General features: G+C 44.5%; 1 protein-coding gene across 3 annotated transcripts in view; it reads right to left on the reverse strand.

Moving 5' to 3' along the window:
- Nucleotides 1-5,763: 5,763 nt before the first annotated feature.
- Lins1 (lines homolog 1) overlaps nucleotides 5,764-25,573 on the reverse strand; it is a 28,617-nt gene continuing 8,807 nt past the window's right edge. For 2 of the 3 annotated variants that reach the window (XM_057756190.1, XM_057756189.1), the window contains exons 2-8: nucleotides 20,031-20,322; nucleotides 13,929-14,443; nucleotides 13,754-13,843; nucleotides 10,989-11,130; nucleotides 9,647-10,234; nucleotides 8,447-8,618; nucleotides 5,764-6,712 (exon numbers count right to left, since the gene is read on the reverse strand). In XM_057756190.1, the coding sequence (XP_057612173.1) occupies nucleotides 5,842-6,712; nucleotides 8,447-8,618; nucleotides 9,647-10,234; nucleotides 10,989-11,130; nucleotides 13,754-13,843; nucleotides 13,929-14,339 (2,274 nt within the window). In that variant the 5' untranslated portion in view covers nucleotides 14,340-14,443; nucleotides 20,031-20,322 and the 3' untranslated portion in view covers nucleotides 5,764-5,841. The remainder of the gene's footprint in view (nucleotides 6,713-8,446; nucleotides 8,619-9,646; nucleotides 10,235-10,988; nucleotides 11,131-13,753; nucleotides 13,844-13,928; nucleotides 14,444-20,030; nucleotides 20,323-25,573) is intronic. The other variant, XM_057756191.1, reaches the window with a different exon arrangement.

A 25,573-nucleotide genomic window follows, 5' to 3' on the forward strand; every position in this document is an offset into this window, starting at 1 on the left:
ATATCTCCAACAACTGCCATATCTGCATGTAAAAAGCTCCCGTGCCTTTTTCTAATGGTGACCTTCTGATTTCAGCAGAGGTTTTCTGTCTGATGGCCATCATCTTGAGCTGATGACAGTGCTGAAAGTCACTAGGTGAAAATACTGTTCACCATTTTCCTCACAAGACTAGTTCTTTATTTATTTGGTGGTCATCACCCACCACCACCACCACCATCATCATCATAACCATAATCATCACTACCACCACCAACATCAACATCATCATCATCATCGCAATCACCATCATCACCATCACCACTACCATCATTGCCATCATCATCATCATCGCAATCACCATTATCACCATTACCATTACCATCATCGCCATCATCATCACCACCACCACCACCACCATCATCATAACCATAATCACCACCACCATCATCATAACCATAATCATCACCACCACCATCACCATCATCGCCATCACCATTACCATCATCATCACCACCACCACCATCACCGCCATCATCACCTTCATCGCCATCACCAGCAGCAGCAGCAGCAGTGCTGTGTATAAACGTTTTGCAGGTAGATTCCCCTTTCAATCACACTTGCCCATTGTTTAGACTTCATCTCTCAGTCCTAACACATTTTTTCTTGAATTCTTTCGCACTTTTCTTTCCCAGTTTTTTTATTCCCCTTTCTTCATGCCCAGAGGGTTCACTTTGTGCTTTTTGCTGGCACAGACTCATGGTCCATCACACTGGGTTTCATGAGGGCATTTTGTACATCTATGTAGCGTATTTTTACCCTATCCCCTTCATACCTGCTCACTCCCCTTTCTCACCCTTCCAACGTTGTACTCCTTTTAATTCAACTACTGAACCTTGTGAACTAGTCTTTAGATTTAATCATGTCTCTGTTCCGTTTTCCAATTTCTTTGCCCCTCTGCTAAACTTTCTAGGTTTCAACTCAGGACGCTACACATTTCTCTTGAATTTTTCAGTTTGTTATTGTTTTAAAAGGATTTGTTTCCTGCTTACTACCTTTTAGTGTCAGGTTGCTTATACTCTTATCTCAGATGCTACTGGATCAACTCCTTCCTCATTTAATATGTTGTGTAGGCTCTGGCTTCCACTTTCCCCATCACTCTTCCCAGGGCCTGATGATTGGACTGTTCACGTTTGCATGCCCATTGATATCTATGCACATAGGGAGGTTTGCCACTGTGGGCTTCACTGGGCAGGACTTGGTTGAGGCATTTCTTCCGCTGAGCCTCCACTGCCAATCTCTTCAGATGTTCCTCTTGCCTTGGATTCCTCCAGAAAAGTCTCTTCTAGCTTCCTGCTTAGAGTTTGGGTGTCCTGGGAATGCACGTAGAGCAGAATATGGGGAGGAAGGGAGTGGTTTTCAACATTTTGTGTCGTTCCGTGCAAGTGTTGCTCCTAACATCCATCATACTTGGTGTCGATCAGTTCAAAGACACTCCCTGTGGAACACAAACCTCTATCCTGCTAGCATTGGTTAGAACGGTGTCTTAGGTTCATGGAATGACTGTCATGGAATTTACTTGCATTTGATCAAAAGCCCTGTCAGCTCTCCACTGCCTATAGAGAGGACTCAAATTCCTCAGTCATGTGACCTGGGTCATCTGGATCATCTGACCTGACTGCTCTTCTAGACCTTATCCCACCCCCACCACACTTATCCACCCTCCCACTACACATATTCCACCCCCACCACCACACTAACAGCTGTGCCAACTTCCGTTTTCCCCACATCCATGACCCCGTGCCTCAAGAACAGGAAACAAATCACAGAGAGGTATGGAAGGGTGTTGGGGCCAGAATACCTGGATGCCTCCACTCGGCTCAGCCAATCGCTTTTCCAGCTGGTGATCTTGCAAGTGACATCATCGGCAAAACAGGACTAGTCACAGTGCCACGATCACTTCTGCGAGTTGAAGAGCACCTTGACGAGGAACTGGCATCCAGGGAGTGCATATAAGCTTCAAGTTCTAGTTCTCTGCACATCTGCCTTCCCCAGGACACTCTCCAGCTCCCGGAGAGGAATCTCCCCTCGGCTGTGGCGTCTGTGACATGACACCTGCTGGACACTGGGGACAATGTAAAAAGAACCTGACAGATGGAAAGACCGCCGACCGCTGATTCAAGTGTAACGTGACAGATGCTACGCTAGAGACAGAATCAAGTGCAGAGAACACAGGGCTGGTCAGAACTCATGGTCTGGAACCAACTGGGACAGCCTCTGGGACTAGAAACCTGGAAGGCCCTTGCCAAAACAAACAAACAAAACAAAACAAAAAAGCCATATAAGGGCAAGCAGCTGAGTGGGTAACAGTGGATGGGAGGCTGTCAATGAGGCTAGGCCTTGCACAGCCTGCTTGAACTCTATACTTTGCTGTGTGACCAGTGTATACCAAACCGATCAACCCGGCATGCTAGGTGTACTAAATAATTATGGGGCATCAAAGCGTTTTTACTAAAAATAGCTGCAGTGTGGCTACTTGACATTTTAAAAACAAGAAAGAATACATTTCCAGCAGTGGGCAAAAGATAGCAGAAACAAAGTGTCTTTTTGTTCTGCACGGCCCAGAGAACGATCTATAATAGCCATGCTTTTGGTTTTGAATGTGTTTGTTAAATATATAACAAGCATAAGAATAAATAGTGAGTAGCAGACAGAGAGACACAGCAGACAGACAGCGAAGCATCAACCAGACAATCAAAACACCCAGCAGAACAGCAACCACTGGGATTATCCAACTGAGTGCAAACAAAAGCAACGCCATCAAATCAGGGCCTATCGGATGTCCAGGAGAAACTATCTGGGGAAACTGAGCATAAGCTGGAGTTCCCGACTTACTGAGAGTTCAGGCAGAATGCCTCCTTCAGTGACGCTTCCAAAGGAAAGAACAAATAACAGCGGTACAGATAGCATCAGCAAATCTGGGTCTCTAAGCACCCAGCAGAGGCTGGGGAAGCTGGGGTAGTCAGCTGGAGTTCCCCCCGGGCCTCCACTCCATGGCCCAACTTCAGACTTCTTTCCCACTGCAGGCACTTTTATAGCATGGGATAAACAACAGAAACCCTCCCTGACAGAGTTAGAGGGACCAGGGCATCTTCAGACAAGCAACATTTTGAGATAAACACGTGTGGGTTTGGGGAAGGAGGTGGAAACTTCTCAATGAGCTCATATACTTGCTTGACAGTAAATACATTTACCCACTGAGTCATCTTCTAACACCATATATACTATAATCATTACAGGACAAGAACTTACATGGTGTGAGGCGTAAGCGACCTGGGTGGATGTGTGTAGATAAAGGATAGAAGAATGATGCGGTATAATAAGGGAATATCCAAAATTTTGGCTTCATGGTTGGGGGCAGGGGCAACACAGGGTCCTGGAAGTCACGACTTGGAATACCAAACAATAAGCACATATATAAATGCACGAAGATGTGAATGTGTTGCTCCTGCCCCAATACTTTTCATAAAAAAAATGGAGACCCAGTATATTCCTGTTTTTTGCTGGAAACACCCAGTATATTCCTTTCTGTTTTTTGCTGGAAAAGTTTCCTATCTCCAAAACAGATGCAATGAATGCATTTTTACAGGGGTGTCGCAGTCCACATCTAGCCTTGTCTTTTACAGTATATAATCTTCGATCACATATTCTTTCATCTGGTAATTCTTTGATCTTACTAACTATGAAAGAGGCTTAGGCTTAGTGGACCTGGTCTGTAGACCCAGCTCCTGGAGAGACCCTCTTGCACACAGGAGTGTGAGAACAAACAATTAGCAGAACTAAAAGTAAGTGGGAATAGAGATAAAGTCCAGCACTACAAGGCTTACCTAGCAATTGCAAGGCCTTGAACTACAACAAATCATTGAATTTCTTAAAAAGACAGGCGGCATTATGGTAGGTGCCGCCAATCATATTCTTGCCAACAACGTCTCATTAAACTTGCTGACATCCGCGTGTCTATGTGACGACCATCTTACTGGTTCTACCTGGATAAGTATCAACTGCTTTCATTACTACAGGCAATCAAATCTTTGCATCTTGTGTGTGGTACATGAGTATATAGGTCTTTACCTATGCACCTGTATGTGGAAGCCAGGGCAGGACATCTGGCATCTTCCTCCAGCACTCTGAGCTTTTCTGCCTTGACATACAGTTTCTTCCTAACCTGGAAACTTGGCCAGGCAAACAACTAAGAAGGGTAAGTGTTCGATGTCAAGAATCAGGACACTGCAAATCAAAACTACAGCGAGATGATGCTACTCCAACTGGGAAGCTACGTTCAAAACAAGACAAAAATAACCAAAGTAACAAACAGGGCACAGGAGGCAGAGATGGAGGTGGCACTGAGGGTAGGATGTGTAGTGGTAAAGTCCAGGGGACTCCCAAACTGGAAAGAAAATGGCCACATACTCCAGCAACCTCATTTACTGAGTAAACACCCAAGAGAAATTGGTAACTTTCTGAGGAGCTAGACATGTCAATTACTCCAATCTGGTCATTGCATATTAGATACATATAGTAAAATAATACTAGAACCCGCAAGTAAGTACAAATATTATGTCAGTTTTATTTTGAGGCATGGCCTAACTTCCAGCCCAGGATGGCCTTGAATTCACCATCTTCTGCCTCCATCTTCCAACTGTGAGACTATAGGTATCCACAATTTTGTCCACTAATTTTTTTTTAAAGAATCATGTTCATAGAGTAAGTAAAATAGATGAAGCTAGTTATCTCTCAAGTATTTCTGATATGGGCAGGAGAACATACAACTCTAATGCCAGCTTTAGTGATATTTCATTTGCATTTTAATAAATAAAGCTTGCTTGAAGACCAGAGAGTAAAGCAGCTGCATTGCGGTCATACAGACCAGGCAGTGGTGGCCCACACCTTTAATCCCAGTAGCCACACTAGTTTGCCATAGAGACTGGCTGGTGGTAGTACACACCTTTAATCCCAGTACTAGAGAGGAATATAAGATGTAAAGAAACAGGTTTCAGGCTCAGTCTCATTCTGGGGATTCCTGGAGGCAGAGTCGCCATTTTCGAACTGAGGTAGAGGTAAGAGCCAGTGGATGGCTGTTTTCCTTTTCTGGCCTTCACGCTGAACCCTACTACCTGTCGTTTTTATTAATCGTGCACTGGGGAGGCCAAGGCAGAAGGAGGGTAAGCTCAGGGCCACCCTGGGCTACATAGGAAGTTCAGGGCCACCCTGGGATACATATAAAGACCCTGACTCACAAAGTTTTTCTCTTAGCCATTGCTGTATGTAAATACTTCAGAGGAATAAAATTGAACTGGGCTAATGTCTCCTCCAAATTCATATCCACCTGGAACCCATGAATGTGGCTTTACTGGGATGTAAAATCTTTGCAGGTGTAAAGATGAGGTCATACAGGATTCAGACATGGAGTGGACAGACATGCACACAGGGACTATGCCACATGAAGCGTTGGCTGGAGAGACACAGTTACAAGGGACATTCAGTGCTGTGGTGACCAGCAGCAACAGCAGGGAAGGCATCTCGGTTTAGGCTTCTGGTATCTAAGCTAAAAGGATACAGCTCACTTGTTCTAGGCTACACATATGCAGTCACCTGTCACGGCCATTTCTGTGTAGTCTGAACTAGCTCAGTTGTTGCCCAGCTGCACCACGTGACCTGCGATAGAATGGACCTTTCTAGGGCTGCTCCGTAAAGCAGAGACTCAGGAAACCATTTCTGCAGCTTTGATTTGGTTTTATTTAGCTCAGATATCCAGTTTATACAAAGAAGCAAACCCGAGGACCAACTGCCGCCGCCACCTGGAACTCACGCGTTATCGCACTTCGCCTCCACCCCTTTCAACAACTTCAGAAGCGCGGCTGGGTTGTAAGGAAAGAGATTTTTCTCCTGCAAACGGTAAATAGCACCCTGTAGCTCCTCCAGGCATTTCACTGCTCTAGAAAACAGTTCCACTTCCCAGACAGCCCCATTGGGAGCAACTTCCCCAGCAGCACAGAAGGGAGAACCGGACTCTTGGGGAAGCAGAGGCCTCAGCTGAGGTTCCAGGCTAAGTTCTTTTTGGTCCTTACATGTCCTAGGCAGGCCTTGAGTTTCTCTGTTCATTTCTGGACATAAAGAAGTCTTTTTGCTGTTTCCTAAATGATGATTTGTGGCTTCCTCATCAGAATCTTCCGAGCTGTCATAATCTACCAGACTCTGTGGTGTCTGGGAAGGTGGGCCATGAGCTGGCACTGTGTGAGTTTCCTTAGGCATCACCACCTGACTCTGGGGCTCAGAGTGGGTATCAGAAGCCCAGGAAACCCATGGGCAAGCATTTCTGTGGTCAACAGGAGAAGCCAGAGCATGAGGTACTGTGTGGCTGGTGCTTCTGTCGTGGACAAGTGAGGGGACAGGATCCCGAGGATTTGCTCCACACTGTGATTCAGCTGCATCAAAGAACTTGCAGACGGACAGAAAGTGATGCCAGTCTTTCTGCAGCAATTTCAAATATTTAACAAAATATTCAAGGAAACAGGTTTCGGAGGAAATTAAGAAGTCTAAAAGAACTGTAGAGTCGAACACTATGTTCTTTAATAAGAATAAGAAAATACAGTGTGGATTACAGCCATTTCTATGAGTGGAGTGGATCCATGCTTCATTTTCTTGAGTCAGGCTTCCAGAGGTGTCGTCCCTGCCTCTGCAAACACAAACAAGGGAGAGATCAGAATGACGGGGCTTCACAGACACTAGCACTCACTCGCCAAATCACTTTAGGAGGAAATCAAAACCAAATCTGTTCACGACCAACCAGTTTCAGATTTTATCTGCACAATCCTTTCCTTAACATCAGCAGGCTCTCTTCATGAGGGCAACTTACTCCATGTTTAAAGTGGAGCTCAAGACCGCCACATCAGGGTAGACATATGACCCCAACTGACCAATCAGAACACAGCTTCACAATCATATCTTCTCTGAGATATCTCTACGGCTAAGGATAATTACGATTTTAAGATTGATGAAAAGGAAGGGTTAAGCTTCTCGTGTTCTCATGGCCAGGCCTGAGAAGGAATCAGGCTGTGAGATCACAAGCAGGGGAAATAATGGCTGGCATGATTTGAATACATGGAATACACACACACACACACACACACACACACAGAAAGACAAAGACATACACACAGAAAGATACATACACAGACACACAAACACAGAAAGACATGGACAAACAGAAACACACAAATGCACACATACACACACACAGTGCTAAATCTGATGTCAGTATGATGCCCTTGAAATTCTCAACTGGCTGGGTGGTGGCACACACCTTTAATCCCAGCACTGAGGAGGCAGAGGCAGGTGGATCTCTGAGTTCGCGGCCAGCCTGGACTACAGAGTAAATTCCAGGACAGCTAGGGACACACAAAGAAACGCTGTCATACAAAACAAAACAAAACTCTCAACCAGGCCTCAAAACATTCTATTTTTGCTTAAACCAGTTTGAACTGGTTTCTGTCATTTACAAACAAGAAAACCTTAACAGGATGGCCTTCTCTCTCTCTCTTTTTTTTTTTATTTTGATACTCATGGCATAAAAATCTACCTCTCTGGACACAGTGACCTGAAGGCAGTGAGACTCATGTAGAACAGGCATAAGAAGGCAGTGTTGAGTGAAATCAACACATACTCTTGAATATGTAGTCTAAATCTGTAGAAAAATTTCGCTATCTTTGAGCCTAACTGAAATCACATGCAGGAATTCTGCCCCAAATACTCAGCCATTGCCAGCTGGCTGGCACAAGGAAGGCTGCGCCGCCAGTCGTCAGTGAGACAGCTCTTCTCCCAGGCCAGGGGAGAGGGAAATGAAGCCGAGCAGACAGCATGGAAGGGGTCATTGGCTGTCAGCTTCAGAAGCCATTCCAGACACTGCTGCAGGTGTAAAGCAGAAACAGACCTGGGGCAGCAGCCTCCCAGCAATGCACCTCCAGAGGGAGCAGCCTGCAGGGGTGGAGCTAGAAGTGCAAGGAGAGGCTCCGCTGGCTACTTCCATTTGTATTCTCTTTGACAAAGGCGAGGGTCACCAGCTAGAAGCTTAATTCAAACAAGCAAGTCTTGGAGGCTTTAAGAACATGGTTCTTAACCAGCGGCTGCGGTTCAGAGAGGGCACTGGCTTACCTTGACCCCCATAGGCAACACCAGAACCCAGGGGTTCTGATCTTGCTTTACTACCCCTGCGCTGCTCGGCCAGCTTCTAAGGATAATACACATAGCATCCATTTTCATGTAAGGTGGAGTTAAAACGGGAGGAAACCCTAAGTAGTCCTACCCACATAGAAAACAAAAATAATGCACCAGGCAGAAACACATTTTCTGATGTGCATGTCTCCTGATTCTCTGGCTTGTAGGCAGTCAAAAGTACTTGAAATACACAAACCTGGTCAACTGGAGGTAGATGCTCAGGGAAGCTTTGGCAGCCTCCAGCATGTCATCGTCCTGCTCTATGAAGACCCTGGACAGCCATTCACACGGGTTTTGGAATTGTAGAGGGGGCTGAAGGTGAGGCTTTAAGAAGGTCAGTAACTCGGACATGAACTTCTGCAAGTCAACTTCAAACAACAGCAATTTCAAAGGGCAGGTAATGTTTACAAACACAAATAACATCTCGTCTGTATGCAAATCTGTCAGTGCACTATCGTAATCCACACTTTCGGGTCCTAGAATCAGGATTAGTTTTTTCACAAAAGAAGAACTGAGAATAGCAAGGTGACTCATGGAGGATCACTTGTTCAAGACATATAGTCAGGGTGTCCATCTGCCAAAAAACTAGTCACAGTTTGTCTACGAAATGAATATGTGATTTCAGTACGAAAGCATGTTAACTGAGTGGACAACAAGCTCTTCATTGGCAAGCCTAGCTTCGGCTAACTATAGACCACTAAGCCACAAAAAGAAATGGCTTCAAACACAACAGAAAATCTTCCTTTTGCTTGATAAAGAACTGAAGTACAGCAAAAACCCAGACAGGACCTGGGAGTTGAACTGCAATGCAAACCTCTGAGTTATGTAACAGATGCCACCTAGTGTCATGAATTGTAATTGCACTAATGAGAACATCCTTAAAAATGACGTCTAGGAGAGCCCCGGAGGTCAAGGCGGCTAGCTGGAGACAGCCACTGTCTGCTCTCCACAACACCCACAATGAAAGCCGCTCCTCCAGTCACGCTGAACTTGTCACCCTCAAGTTATGTGCAACAAGTCCTTTACCAAAAGAACTTTCCGTACTAGCTTCAACAAAACTTGTCATTATCACTAACGAACATAGTCATAGAGCTTTTATGAATAATATAATTAAATATCAACTGACTTCTATTTGCTTGGTAGTGACTCAAAAGCAACTATTTTTGTATTCATTATCCTATGCATATTAATTATACAAAAAAGCCAAGAAGCTTCTTAAAATTCCAGTCCCCCACAACCCTGCTTCCTTTGAAAAAGTATTTACTAAATTTAATCAGGAAAATATAAATAGATTATGGAAATGGCACTAGCATTAATACTCAATAATCATGAATCACTTTTCTTAAGTGAATTAATTGCATAGTGCTTTGAACAAAAAATGAGTCTGGAGAATTACCTTTCATTTCAGTTGCTGAGGTACAATTCTGGAACTTGATTTCCAAGGATTTCAAAGTAATTAAGCTTGCTGCTCTCAGGGTGACGTGATCAGGGCCAGACCTGGGTTGGCATCCAGGTTGAACTTCGTCCCCTCCAAAGCAGGAAGGCTTTCCAGGAACAGACAACTCCTTCCACAAACCCAGATGTACCCTGTGCAGAAGTGCCTCAGCTAAGGCCAGCACGTCACTGTCCAGAAGATAGTCTGGTGACACCAGGGCAGGCACTGATCCACGGCAGAGGTCCTCTCCCATTTTACCAAGAAGGCATTTTTTGATGACTATAACCAATTTCCTCTTAACAAAAGCTGGAATAGGCCAGGCAAGAATATCTAGAGCACGGGGTTTCAAAAATAGTATCTTTTGGCTTCGAAAGTGCAGTTTCAGGTGGATTCTGGAGGCTGTGAGAAGTTCTAGCAGCTCCAGGAAGCACACCAGGATGTTGACTACATTAGCGAGATTCTGGTAGTTTCCAAAATGCTGAGAAAATAAGGAATTGTAGAACACTTCAAAAGTAATGTCAAAAGGAGCCAAGAGCTGCTTTAGGATTTCTGAAATTAGAAAAATAGTAGTTAGAAGAAACAGGAAACACAAAAGTTTTCTCTAAACACAATTTTACAATTCAATTGGCATGTACATCACTTTGTAAGATAAAAAATAGGTTTAAGAACAATTACTTCTAATAAGACCACATGAGGGTACACAGATTAACAGCTAATCACAAAAAGTTAACGTTTGCTTTATAAATATGGATAGTATGAGACTATATAAGAAATATTTAATGACTAATTTTTAATTTATTTCTAAAAAGATAATCTTCAGTGCTGGGGAGATAGTTTATTTGGTAAAGTGCTTGCTGCATAAGCACGAGGTCCTGGATTAGGATCCCTGGCACCCATGCAGAAGCCAGACAAGGCGGCACACATCTGTAACCACATCTGGGGAGGTGGAGCTCATTGGCCAGGCAGTCTTGCTAAGCTGATGAGCTCTAGAGTCAGTGAGGGATCTTATCTCAGCAAACAAGGTGGAAAGTAGTTGAGGAAAATGCCTGACATTGCCTTCTGGCCTCAAGCAAATGCGCGCGCGCACGCGCGCACACACACACACACACACACACACACACAGTCCACACACTAAATACGTACACCATACACACCAATTATGTCCAATTAAAAAATTCAGGGGAGCAATTCTCGCATTCTTCCATACTTCCAGAGAGAATAGGAATAACATACATTTTATTCTTCACTTTAAACACACTGCTGCTGAGAGAGGGGATGAGCATTAGGACAGTGCCATCTCTACCTGCTTGCTGGGACTGTGCATCTTTAAAGACTTCTTTTATTACAACTGTGAGAATCCAAAGGCAGTGCACTGCTTCTCCACTCTCAGAGGATTCAGAGAGATGCTTCTGGCAAAAAGTGATCCAGGGATTACTTAACATCATCTACAAAAGAGAAAACAAAAGGGTTGTTATAATTATTTTGCTTATAAAATTAAAAATTACTTATTACACAACACAATACCACAAAATGTTGTTTACTTGTTTATGTGAAAAAAGCATGAAAATATTTGACAAAACACGGAAAAAATATTTTTTCAGGCAGGAAAGAAACACACCATGTAAGCAAAGGATCAAAAGACCATGAAAAGATCCACATTATTTATAAATGGTGTAGAAATGTGTACACCTTTCTTTAACACTCTATCCTGCTTTCCAAATGTTCTACCAAAAACAGCATTCACATTCAAAGTACTACTTTAAAAACAAGCAGGGAGAGTGCGAAGTTAATAGGTCCTAGATCTGTGTGCATTCGCAAGCCCCTGTGTAATCACGTGTGTGGAAGTGCGCCAGGCAGCCAGGGGCCGAAGCCAGGTGTCCTGCTCAATCACTTTTCTCCTTATTGAGACAGGATCTTATTTTATTCTTATTTTTTGTTGTGATCCAGCTGCCCCCACTTCCCCTGACTGACAGTGGAACTTCCTTGTAGTCTGTAATTGACAAGAATGTTTGTGTCCTTTCTGGCCAGAGGTTTTCCACAGAAGCAGTTGAGGTATAAAAGGCTTTAGGTCAGGAAAAAATTAAGATTGCTGTTCTTCCACCTGAAAAGAAGCCTCCGTGTCTCAATCCTGGCACCCCTGCCAGTCTTGGCTATCCAGGCTGTGCGGCGGCAAAGTGGAGGTCCCATCAAGATCTGGAAAGTGGGATTTGTGAATGAGATCGCTCCGTCTGCTGGCTAAATCGAGGAGCGCATTGGGAAGGTAATGTTTTTTTTTTCATTCCCAGAGATACTCTGAGAGACACCCTCCAAAAGACTACCAAGTATAAAGAGGCGTGAGGGTGAACTGAAGGCCTCAAAAAGTAACTGGAACTCTTAAAACAACAAGGCACAGAAGTAACAAGGAAGACAGCTGAAGATTTTGTACAAACAATAGCTCAAGTTAGCCCCTGATTTATTATGGGAGGGGGCTTAAATGTTAATCTTCATCCCCAGAGATGCTCTGAGGGATGCCCTCCAGTGACTGGCCAGTAGGGAAGTAATAAAGAGGAGGCAGGAGGACGAATTGAGGCCCTCAAAAGATAGAATGTGTACAGATGTATGTTATTGTGTTGATTGTGTTTTCTTTTGTGTTCTGGACTGGAGAAAGACATTTGATTCTGGGAACTGCTAAGACTTTAAAATATGAGCCTAAGGATTTGATGCTTTGGAAAAGAGGTTTTTCTTTTGTCTCCACAGATGATGAGAACCTGTAGATTCTTGCAAATTTATGTGGTTTGATTCAGCAAGACCTCCTGAAATGTTGACGTAAAATACCCCCAAGAATGCAGCACCCCCGCTCAGCAGGAAGTAGTCAAACAGGTTGCCGATGCCCAAATTCCCTAAAAGATTGTTAAAGTTGGGCCCCTTCAATGGTTCTGGAGCAGGAGCAGCGAGCTTGCTTCCCTGAGTTCTGCTCCTCTTCGTACAGCAGTTTGGACCCAGAGCAAGTGCATCTGGGGCCAGAAGGCAGCTGGAGCAGAGCTTTGCTAGGCATGTTGCCCTGGCCCAATTGGTGCCCGGCCTGGGGGACACCACGGCGGTGTCAGGAGTATCAGCAAATATGGCAAAAAGTGCTGGACCATAAAAGATCGGCAGAAGAGAGACCTTGGAATCACTACAGCTGTGATTGCCATTATTGCTATCTCTGCCACGGCAGATACTGCTGTCAGAGTTGCTCTTTCCCAGACTGTGAAGACAGCTGAGACTGTCAACTAGCTAGCTGAAAGAGTCAGCAATGCTTTGGATATTGACCTTAAACCAACAAGTGGCTCTGGTTTAGAAGCAAGACTAATCTTTGGACTTTTCAATGGCTAGCTCTTATCATGTTATGTACGTTACTCATGGCACTGTATTGTATGCTTCTGCTACTGTTATGGAACTCAACCGTCACATGAGAGGGGTTTGGAATACTGCTTTTGTTAATTTTACCACCCAGTTAGTGCATGCTAGATGGTTGCAGCTCTGGTCTGGCTCGTTGGCGCTGTCAGTCCTGAAGATACTTGGTTTAGGGCTATGTGTCTGGGTAGCACAGACGGGCAATACTTTGGGGGCAGGATGCAACCTAAGTTAGGGAATACTAGAGGGCTATTCCCCACAACAGACAAGATATTCCACCCAAGGTAACAATAAAATAAAATGGGGGGAGTTGTTGTGATCCAGCTGCCCTCACTCCCAAGACTGACAGCGGAACTTCCTTGTGGTCTGTAATTGACAAGAATGTTTGTGTTCTTTCTGGCCGGAGGTTTTCCACAGAAGCAGGAGAGGTATAAAAGGCTTTAAGTCAGGGAAAAATAAAGGTTGCTGTTCTTCTACCTGAAAAGAAGTCTCCGTGTCTCAATCCCGGCGTGTGCACACACACACCGCCACCAATCTTGGCTATCCAGGCCACTCTGGTGTGGCAATTTTTGGATTTGCACATTATGGTGGGTGCAAATAGCTTATTATTTCAACTATTTGAAGGAGTAAAGTCAATGCTAATGAGCAACTTGAAAACTGAAAGAGAAATGACTATGCTCTGATTTACCCGACCTTCTCTCTCAGCTGGAAATAGAGGAGCGATGAGAGGCACTTGGCAGCCATGTGAGACAACAACTTATCAGAGTTCTGGAGCATCCAGACCTGCAGCAAAACAGGCACAGTTCATCACACTGCTGACGCCTAAAAGCCTAGACACCGTATCCAAATCACTGAAAACGAGGCTTACCAATTTGGAATCGACTCCAGCTGACTGCAAAAGGGCTTTAGTCAGCTCTCTGTACCCCTTCTTTGCGTGGGCCTCGGTTTCAGTAGACAGCACTCGGCTCAGGAGCAGGTCAATCACTGTTAACTGAAGGAGTGCCACCTCCTGGGCCCTGCTCATCCGGAAGTGTTTCTTTGCACACTCCCGTGCTTCAGGAAGGGTGGTCGACTCACTGGAGGATGGTCTATGCTGGTCTGGCACACCATCAAGACCACCATTAACATTTGACCATGCTAAAGCGGGGGCTGTATAGCCAACTTGCTCTGAGAGGTTTGGGTTGAGATAAAAGATGTAACCATGGATGTCATCCTCAAGGGTGGCTCCAAGAAGTACTTTCTTGTATAACTGGTCCAAAATTTCTTCAACATCTTTCATTTTGATTTCCAAAATGTATATGGTAAGAGGGTCAAAAGTTCCGAGGGGTAAATACTGAAGACTTAGAAATGCAATGACTCTCTAAGATGTCCCCTCACTGAAGCCTGAAGTAGAAAAAGTAACATGATTGTAAGTATTAAGCTGTATTACAAGTGAAAGAAAACTTTGTTCACTTAGTCTCAAGTTAGAGATAATGCTAGTTGCTGAGCTCTTTGAATGAAAATTTTAACACTTTAAAATCACAATGATAAAATGAATGTTTTATACACACATATAGGAGCATAAACCTATTTGCAGTGTAGTGTTGTTTTGCTTTTGGGGTATGTGTGTGTGTATGTGTGTGTGTGTGTTTGTGTGTGTGTATATTTGTGTGAGTGTGTGTTTCTGAGAAGTGAACCCCAGATCTTGGGCATACTAGGCAAACACTCAACCTCTGAGCTTCATCCCCATCCCTGTCTATCACTTGTTTTGAGATGGGGTCTGTAAGCTGCCCACAGTAGTAGGCTCACCTTGATCTCATTGTGTAGCTTAGGGAGACCTTGAACTTGTGATCTTCCCACCTTAGACAAGAGAGTCTTTAGGCTCATGGGCTGGCATCACTAGGTCTAGCTAAAAACATCTGCTTTCTTCTAACAGCTCTAGACACCACTCTTGGCACCACTGAAAGTGGAGCCAGACTCCTCTGTATGGGGAGCAGCAAGCACACTTTAAGCTGTTAAGCAACCCCCACCCCATCCCCACCCTACCCTACCCAAACCCCTACCCTCTCCTGGTCAAATGCTCCCAGCATCATCCACCAGATTCTGATGACCAGAAATGTCTGCAGACACTGTCAGATGCCCCAGTTCAAAACCACAGTAAATAAAAATTTTTAAACTTCACTCTGATTTATAGATTAAAACCTGAAGTTACATTGCTATACGGCTATTAACTATTAAATTCCAACTTAAAATTATATATTGCATTAAATAACAATGATATTAGGATCCTAAGTTATCTTCTCTGTAACTAAGTAAAAACATTTTTTTTAAGTGCTATCCCAAGAAAGTCAAGAAGGGAAGGAAAAGCAACCCAAACCGAGCAGACTGTACTTGTAACTGAACAGAAATGTATGCATTCAGGTTGTACTAGAGTTCTCAGGCATGATGGAGACCAGGGGTGAGATACACATGACACATTTAGGAACAGACATGGCTTTTAAAGCAGAAAATAGGGGCAGCCAGTCAATGTCAGAGGAAGCATGCTGTCACTGGTATAAGCAAAAAAGAGGACTCGACCTTCTTCCAATGGAATGCTAAAGCCTCTGGGACTCTCCTGGACCACCTTACTCCTCCTAAATATAGACCTTAAAGCCACACACCAACTCCTTTGCTTGGACAAGCAAAGACTCCTCTCCTACTGGGGAAAAAGGAGCTTTGTGATTCTTTTTGTAAACTCATTTGAATGCTCATATCCTCCACATAAATTCAGAGTTCTCTTACATTAAATGGGCTGTGACAGCTGCCTGATTCCCTCATCAATTCCTAAATTTTTAAAACCACAACAGTTTTACTCACATAGGCATTTTCCATGGATCCTGACTGTCCTTTGTAAAATTTTACTTTAATTTTATGTATATGGGTGTTTTGCCTGCATGTATGTCTAGGTACCATGTGCATGACTGGTGTTCAGAGAGGTCAGAAGAGAATGCCAGATCCCCTGAAACTGAACTTACAAATGGACGCCAGCTGCTATGGTGGGCTGAATGAGAATGGAATCTAAAGACTTTTATACTTTACTTGTGGGCTTGGTCAGCAGTTGGTGGAATTGTCTGGGAAGAATTAGGAGGCATGGACTTATTGGAAGTGATGTGTCATTAGGGGTGATCTCTGAGGTTTCAAAGTCCACACCGTTGCCAGTTAAAGCCTCCCCTCCACCACCCTGCCACCCCCCACCTCATGCTTGCGGATAGAATGTAAAGTCTCAGCCATTGCTCCAGCGCCATGCCTACTGCCATGATCTTCATCATGACAGCCACGGCTCTAACCCTTGGGAATCATGAGCACCCAAACTAAATGCTTTTGTTTACAAGTTGCCCTGGTCATAGTGTCTCTTCACAGCAACAGAAAAGTAACTAAGACACCTGCCGCGTGGATGCTGGGACTCAAACCCAGATCTTCTGGGTGAGCAGCTGGTGCTCGTTACCACTGAGCCATTTCTCCAGGCCCTGTTGAGTCACCTCTGCAGCCCTTGACTTTGTCTTAGTAAAATATACTAGTTAACAAAACCCATGGACTCTCCTTCCCTACCTAACTAAGGTCCAACTGCCCCGATACACTGAACTTCCCTCCTCAGAGAAGAGCTTATGAGGGTGACCACTCACACTGCCTCCCTTCTACAGCGTGGCCCATGCATAGGTCCTGACTTTCTCATCTTTTATGAAATATGACATGTATGGTTATTTTGCCTGCAGGTATGTCTCTGCAGCACATGATATTTTTGCCCTTTTGTTTTCTTTTCTTTCTAGTTGGCTTGATTGATTGTTCTGCAGCAGTCTCACTGTGTGACCCTGGCTGGTGTGGAACTCACTATGTAGCCCAGGCTAGTCTCACACTCAGAGAGACACGGCTGCCATTCCTCCAGAGAGCTGGCATTAGAGGTATGTGCCACCACACCCAGCTCAGCCTTTTACCACTTATTTCTTCCCGTGGCAACCTCACAGACACAGTTTGGTTGTAGAGAACTAAAAGAGAGCAGCTACGTATTGACAAACCTTTGGATTTTAAATGTATGAACAAAACTTTTGGTTAAGTCGTTTCTGAATGCTATTTTTTTTTTTTTTTTTTTTTTTTTGGTTTTTCGAGACAGGGTTTCTCTGTAGTTTTGGAGCCTGTCCTGGAACTAGCTCTTGTAGACCAGGCTGGTCTCGAACTCACAGAGATCTGCCTGCCTCTGCCTCCCGAGTGCTGGGATTAAAGGCGTGCGCCACCACCGCCCGGCCTCTGAATGCTATTTTAAGATTTATTTATTTTATCTTTATTTATGCTCATGTTAGCGTCTGCATGTGGAAATCTGTACCACAAAAACAACAGCCTCTAGAAGAGGGCACCAGCTCCTCTGGAGTGTAGTTATGAGTGACCAGCATAGGGAGTGGGAACTGAACTCAGGTCTACTGCAAGAGTAGCAAGCATTCTTCACTCCCTAGGCACCTTCCCAGCCTCTGAACACTACTTGCAAGCTGTAAGGTGCATTTCATACAACGCAATAATCCAGACTTCCTAGCTCCCTTCCATTGGACAATGCTGAGCTTTCCTGTACTCACACAAGCAGCAATGGTGAAGAAGTTCTGTAACTTCGGTATGCTAACACACAGCTAGCCAGAAAATAGCTGGGATGACAGGGTCATATCATCCCTTCTTTCCGTGGCCATCCCTACTGAGAGGTTTCCCATTAGAGAACACTTTCCCATTAGAGAACACAATTGCAATGGCCAGAATAAAATCAGCTATAGGCACAGTTTCCCAGTTACATGTCAGAAATTGACTTTCACATTCTACTTTAAAGTCGAAATCCCGTTTCAGAACAGGTTTCCTTTCTTAGAAGTACTAATATTTAGAACATTTAAGGCTTTAGTAATTATCATATGCTCATCTCTTGTCACTAAAAACCTCAGCAATGAATGTATTTTCATTTCAATTATTTATAGCAATAAAAATACTTAAAACAGTGTTTCTGTCACCTCAGATTTACTAAGCAAGAGTAAAACCCCAACTTGGTTATTCTTCACTGCCATCACCTCACACCAGGGTGAAGTCAATGCCAGCGAGTAACAGTGGCACCGCCTGTTTCCTGGCATGGTAAGACCCAGGTTCCTTGGCAGAAATGGATCCAAGAAATAAGACTAAAAGTTTGTCCATTTTAAATTAAGAAATACATACTCAGGGACAGTTACATAGTTGTATGGCTACAGATAGCCTGGAGGGCAAAGGAACAGTCCTAGTTACTTTTTCTATTGCTGTGATAACACACCATGATAAAGACTTACGAAAGCCTTCATTTGGGTTTACAGTTCCAGAAGGGTAACAGCCCTTCATGGCAAGAAAGCTTGGCAGCAGGCAGCAGACACGACAGCTAGAGCAGAAGGGCTCACATCTTGAACCCCAAGCAGGAAGCAGAAAGATCAAACTCAAAACAGCATGGGTCTTTAAACTCTCAGAGCTCGCTCCCAGTGACATACTTCCTTCAACAAAGCTACGCCTCCTAAACCTACCCAAACGGTGGACCAAGTATCTGAGCATCTGATTGAACGGTGGACTCAACTCATCCAAAGCACCACTGGTGTTTGCTACAGGTGCCTACTGCCAAGCCTTAAGGCAGAATTCAGTTCCTGGGTCCTACGGGTGGAAGGAGAGAACTGACTCCCACAAGCTGTTCTCTGACATCAATGCATACATGCATACGCACAAACAAATACTACAATACTAATATATATCTGGTTGGGCAATGAAGCTTGGGAGTAGGGCATTACTACGTATGGGCGAGGTCCTGGGTTCAATCCTCAGCACATAATAATAAATATTATAAATGTTTATAGTTTTTATTTATAATTTTACTTACAAATAAAAAATAAGTATTTATAAATAAATATTCAGATGGTTGTTTTACAGCTGAAAATAACAAAACAAAACACAGACATCAAATACTCAGGGGACAGGCAAGAAACAACCGACTGAGAACAGTTAAGTGCTGGGATGCTTCTACTGGGGCTGGCACAAACCTTCAACTGCACTTTTGATTCACAGTAACCAAATACACACACGCTCCATAATAAATGTCTGTAGGCTGCCTGTTAAACTCCACCCCAGGAAAAAAAAATGTTGTATTAAAGGAAAATCTGAGAAAGCAGACTAAGGAATCAACTGGCTGTACTATGTCCCTCAAGTGATTGCCCATGGGCTGGTTCACTGCAAACTGAAATGCCATGCTGGCCTGGAAATACATGTGCCATTGAGAACCATGCCTGTTAAAATGTGGTCACAGCTGGCTGTCTACTATGGGGCCCTCTGTATGTGGTGATGCTTTGAAACACCTATACAGGGTCTAAAAGCGAAGCCACTACCATGGAAAAGAAGTATTTGGAGATGTTTAAATAGGACATGATCATAAAGAAATTATTCCTTAGATAATGTTGACTGACAACTATTAAATTTTTCTGATGTAAAAAAAAATTTATCCTTTTAGAAAAAGATGTAATAAAAAATCTTTGGGATCAAAGACCTTGGCCTCTTCCAAAAGTAGGGTACATAAAGCAAAAATTGATATGCTAGACTCCAACAAAATTAAAACATTTGCTCTCTAAAATATTCTATGTAGAAGCTGAAAGATTGCTGAGGGACAGAGCTGAGTGATAGAGTCCTTAGTCAACACAGGTGTGGTCAGAGATTCAATCTCAGTAGAGGGAGGAGAAAAGAAAGAAAGAAAAGGTAAGTTACAAAGAGTTACTACCATCAAAACTCTCAACAATCATGAATGTTGTACACGGCTCTTCTTGGAAAGTCAGTTCTTCAAATGCAACCAGATGGTTTTGACAACTGCAAACTGACTCAAAGACACTGACACTGGGTGTTAGCAGATCTGTAGAACCAGAACCAGATCCCTAGCAGCCTCGCCTCCCCCGCAAATGGGATCAGACATTTATTTGCTGGTGCTTACCTGTCTTGGAATCTGCAGATGCTAGAGGAACAAATCGGTGTAGACACAGAAAGGAGGCCACAGAAGCAGGCTGATTTTGTAGCTGAAGGCAACACTGCACAGAGCTATTGCAAAGCACAGAAGGGTCCCCCGAGGAGGCTGCCCTTTCGAGGCGTTGCCTAATCATGAGTGTAGAGCTGGGATTTGCTGCCTTGCTGGGGAACTGCCTGAAGATCACCTTGGAGGGCACTGTCCTTCTTGTGTCCACAGCAGTCACCCTGGAATCCCTTCACTGACTCACCTGTGCTGGGCTCTGGAGGACAGAACAGAAAAGCCAACTGTGATGCAGAAGAGAAGAGCAAGGCAGATGTTGATTTCAATGCTGAAGACAATCCCAGGGAATCCCATGTAGGTGTCAAAGAGGCTTATTCTGCATATTTAAAAACCAAGGGTGCAAGCTGACCAGAAAAGGGGATTATCCCTGAGCAAGCAGTTTCAGGAAGCATTGAAGAAGCCCCTGGAGGACAGCAGCACACCAATCCCTCTTTCCTGGCCAGCATGGGTGTCACCCACAGCCATTTCACCTCGTAACTGAGTCACTGAAAGTGTACATTAAATGGATTAAAAACTTTGGCTTTGGTACGCATCTCCCAACTGCATTTAGGTCAATAATTACAGAAAAACGACATCCAAGGTGAGGTAGTGTCTCCAAAAATAGCTGAGCCCTATATAAGCTAGCGCTGTCATTTTTAAGTGTCCTTTCTACTCAGCTACACAACAGAAAACAAACAAAAACATAAAAGAACAACAAAAATAACTATAAAGAACGCCAGCTCTCAGAATAGCTGCAATAACACCCAGAGACACCAAATGCTGGCAAAGATATGCAGAAATGAGATCTCGGTCAAACAGCTACTCCGCAAATTAATCTGGCAGTTTCTTAAAAAGCTGAACATCTAGTCACCAGATGACCCAGCAACTGGGAAACTGGCATTCATGCCAGAAAAATAAAGCCATTCACACAAAACCTTGTACAAGATGTCCTTCAGGGGTGCGTGGTTAAACAAAGTGGTGCCAACACACCATGAAATAAATACTTTTCATCATCAACAACAAAAACCCTACTGCTACATGAGATGACTTAGATGACTCTCAAAGGGATTGTGCTGAGGGGAAAAAGGCAATCCTAGAGGCTGCACATTATTTCTGTTCCTGAAGAGCAAACGACAATTAATACAGAAGGAAGTCTGCCTGCCGCTGGCTGAGGACCCCATCTCCTTGGTAGACAGGGCTATGATGGACAACAGGAGTGCAGTGCTAACAAATGGACAGGGAAAGATGAAACTCTATGTGACAAAATCACCCAGAACTAAGTACACATTCAAATAAATGCATACAGATAAAGAGAGGAGTCTGGGGGAGGCTGGTGTGCTGTGTCAAGATCCTGGCAAGACCGTGTCAATCAAGATCCTGGGCTGTGTTGAGCAAGATGCTGGGGGAAATCAGGAAAAAGGCTACACTGTCTCACTGAATTTTCTTCAAACTGCTTGGGATTCTATAATGACCACAAAGCATAAGAAGTCTATTTAGCCAGGTAATGTAGGACCCAGCCCTGACAAGCTCAAAAGAGGCCTGAGTCTCAGTAGTTTACCCTGAGGCAATATCTGGTTCCGATAAGATAAAGATCATAAACTGAGACCATCCAGGTACCACTCAGGAACAGACCATCCAAAGGAAATTCCTAATGTTCCAAACACTGTAGATAGGATCAGCTGCCAACACACACCAATCGCTTTTCACCAAGACACCCCTAGACAAATGTCAGTCAATCAGGGGTCCTGAACCTTAGAAATCCCTCACTCCCACCTTTATTACTACAAAAACCCAACTCTAACTGAGCTCGGGGCTCTCTGATTATTCCAATACGTTAGACACATGTTGAGTTCGAGTTTGCAAACTTGTGTAAAAATAAATTGCTTTTACATCCAGGACTCGATCTCCTAGTTGGTTGGGGGGGGGGGGGGTTCCATGATCTAGGCATAACAGTGCAAGCAAACAAAATAAACCCCTCCCAAAATGTTTAGGATATAGATACAACTTTGAAGTCTTTGTTAGAAAATGTGATTTCTCATCACTTAACTTCAGAATGATCAAAACTGCCCCTATTTCTAGTTCCATGGCCAATATTACTAAAAGTAAAACATTGATTCTCCTTTTACAAATTTACTAGTTTGCCAAGCAATTCAGGATTACACCTCAGCTTAAGTCAACAATGGCCCAACTTTAACCACAGCCCAAGTAGCTACATAGTTCAGATACTGTCTATGACACTCAACACAGAAGCTGAAGCACTCACAGCAAAGGCTGTCCTCCAGGATTGTGGTTCTGTCCCCATTGAGACATCATAAACTGTGGGGGGGAACAAGCAGGCTGAGTGGCACTTAGGAATTGACTTATCAAAATTAAGCAGGCCCAGCCCAGAGTGAACATCAACCAATCAGAACTCCCCTCATTTGCATACCACACTCCACCATCTTGGGGCAGACAGTTCTGTCCTTGTCCAGTCCACTGCTACCTTGAAGGGTTTGTAAGGTTATCGTTTCTACTCTGATATGGATTGGTGAATTCTTTTTACCACAAAGGAATCTGACCCACATCATGTTTGTCTGCATGGATTCTGAGGTACATCAAATGCCTGCTTCCGTTCTTCATGATCCTAGGTAAGCTACATACGTGCTTGGAGACAACTGACAGCCTCTACCTAGGGCAACTGCCCAGTAGGACCAGGTTTCCATGCTCCAGGGCATGTTCATCTTTGTCCTCTGGGAGTTTCTCTGTCTCAGGACACTTGAACAATTCCACTGAAAAATGAGGACAGCTAAAGATTCCTGGTTAGGTGGGACCAGGCCCTTGTGGAACAAAGGCCTCCCTTCTCTCCAGTTCTCCAGTGGCAAGATACCAGAGTTGTCTTACACTTTTCAACAGAAGGGCCCACCTGCCGTGGTATCTGACAGCCCCCAACTAAGGACAACTCTGGTGGGATCTGAAGGCTTGGGGTCATCTGCCTAGTCTTTCAGGAAGAAAGGACTGTTTTCTGCCCCTCCTCCCTCTGTGTGCCCAGTGCTCAGTGCAGCAGACCCATGGCAGCTCTCCCTGAGTGAATTCACATACACTGTGGGCAATACTTCTCAGGCCCTATGGCTTCTCTTTCCTTCCTTTCTGGCTGTCTTTCCTGAGAATGACTCCATTCATCTGACGATTCCCCATGACATCAGACTGTAGAACCTGGACTGTGAACCTATGTCTCTGACCTTTTAACTGCTGGCAGTGCCAAGACATTCTTTTACTACATTAAATGCCCGCTTTGACATCTGTACTTCAAGTCTCTTGTAGACATCTTCTCAGGAAGTCCTGAAATAAGGTGAGCTATCCCTTTTTGTTAGTGTAGGGAACTTATCTCCCCAGTGTAATGGTTTAAGTAAAATGCTGCAGGTTCCCAAGTGACGGCAGTGGGCAGCAGGGCACAAGACTATGTGGCAGGTCCCCAAGCGAGTGGGTCCTGAGACCATAGCAGGCCACGATTGCAGCCAGGTCCAGGGCAGGAAGCCGCATGGTGGGTGAGAGATTGAGACGAATAGGCACACCATGTAGAGTGAAGTTAGATATTTATTTAGTGGGTTATGGAAGGGAAGGGGAGAAGGGGAAAAGTGGAGAGAGAGGGAGGGAGAGAGAAACAAAGAGGGGGGAAGGGGAGAGGTGGGGAAAAGGGAGAGACAGAAGCTGCCTCTGAGAGAGAAGAGAGGGAGAGAGGGGGGAAGGGACTCGGGCTGGAAGCTGAAGATCAGCTTGCCTCAGAGGACAGGGGAGGGTGTGGGTGTGGCTTGTCTCTTAAAGGGACAGGACAGACCATTACACCTAGCCATGAGACAGTCACCTTCTTCAAACCAGACTCACTATTGGGGATGGTGTGTACAATTGTCTCATGGCTTGGCCCTGAGACAGAGGCATGGCTCCTAATCAGTACCCCCAACTGCAATCTCATCTCTAGTTTGCTCTGTTCTCTTAACAACATTTGAAAATGATTTTATGTTCACCAGAGCCAAGCTATCATGTCTCCTTCCCCCAGCTCCAAATCTGCAAGGAACCCACTGTGGGTGTTGGCCAGGTTCTTCGGGTCTTTAGGAGGGCAGAGTTGTCCCACCTCATCCTACTGACCACTATCCACACCCACCTTTTCAATAGAGCTCCCCTACATCCTGAGGCCCTGCCACCCTCTCCCTCACCTGTTTGCAGAAAACCTTCAGGGAACAAATACCTCCCGCTGGACAGAATAGGCCTAATATCCCTTCAATGAGGGGCCAACAGAGAATTGGAAACCATCAGAGTCCATGTTCTCTTTCCCATACCTGCCTCTACCCACATAGAAACTGAACAGCTCTTTTAATCAAGACCCCTTCATTCATTAAAGAACTTCATATAATATATAAACTGTCTCCTTGACTTAGTTAGGGTTTCTATTGCTATGAAAAGATACCATGACCACAGCAACTTTTAAAAAGAAAGCATTTAATTAGGACAGCTCACTTATAGTTTCAGAGGTTCAGTTCAGTATCATCATGGTGGGGAGCATGGCAGTGTGCAGGTGGACATGGTGCTGGCTACATCCTGATCAGAAGGCAAAAGAAAGTGGTTGTGATACTGAGCAAAGCTTAAACAAAAGAGACTTCAAAGACCACCCCCAGTGACACACTTCCTCCAACAAGGCCACACCTTCTTCAACAGGCTATACTTCCCAATAGTGCCACTCCTTATGAGTTTATGGTATTATGGTAAAAGTAAAATGACGCCATTCCCTGAGTGGCCCATGGGCCACAAGTGGCAGCTGATCCCTGGCAGGAAGCCCCAAGGCAGTTGAGAGCCACTCAACAGGTGAGAGAGAGAGACCTATTAAGCACGCCATGCCGAGAAAGTGGGTATTTATTTAGTGTGTTATGGAAGGGGAAGAGGGTAAGGGGAAAAGGGGGGAGAGCAAAGAGAGAGGCAAAGAGAGAGGTGGGGAGAGGAGAGGAGCCACAGTAGCAACTACAGACAGAGACAGAGAAGGAAAGGAAAAGAACTCAGGCTGGAAGCAGAAGGAAGATCTGCTTGCCTCAGCGGAGGGGAGGTGGGGGAGTAGGCGGGGCTTGTTTCTTAAAGGGATAGAATAGACCATTACCGTGGAAGCCGAATACATTCAAACGATCACACTCCTATACATGAGTAATTTGGTTACAAGCCAAGAATTGGGTCAGTGAGGCTCATGCCTATAACCCCTGTGCACTGGTAAGATTTTTCTGTCAACTCGACACAAGCTAGAGTCATGTAGGAAAAGGGAATTTCAATTAGTATCATGCCTCTATAAAGAAGGCCTGTAGCAAGTCTACAGGGTATTATCTTGATTAATGATTGCTGTGGGAGGGCCCAGTCCAGTGCGGGTGATGCCATCCTGGGAAAGTGAGCCAGAGGTAGAAAAGAAAGCAGTTTAGCTGCTCATGGAAAACAAGCCAGGAAATGCATTCCTCTGT

Source organism: Chionomys nivalis, chromosome 23 (assembly GCF_950005125.1).
Source record: "Chionomys nivalis chromosome 23, mChiNiv1.1, whole genome shotgun sequence".
In the NCBI taxonomy this organism is placed as follows: domain Eukaryota; kingdom Metazoa; phylum Chordata; class Mammalia; order Rodentia; family Cricetidae; genus Chionomys; species Chionomys nivalis.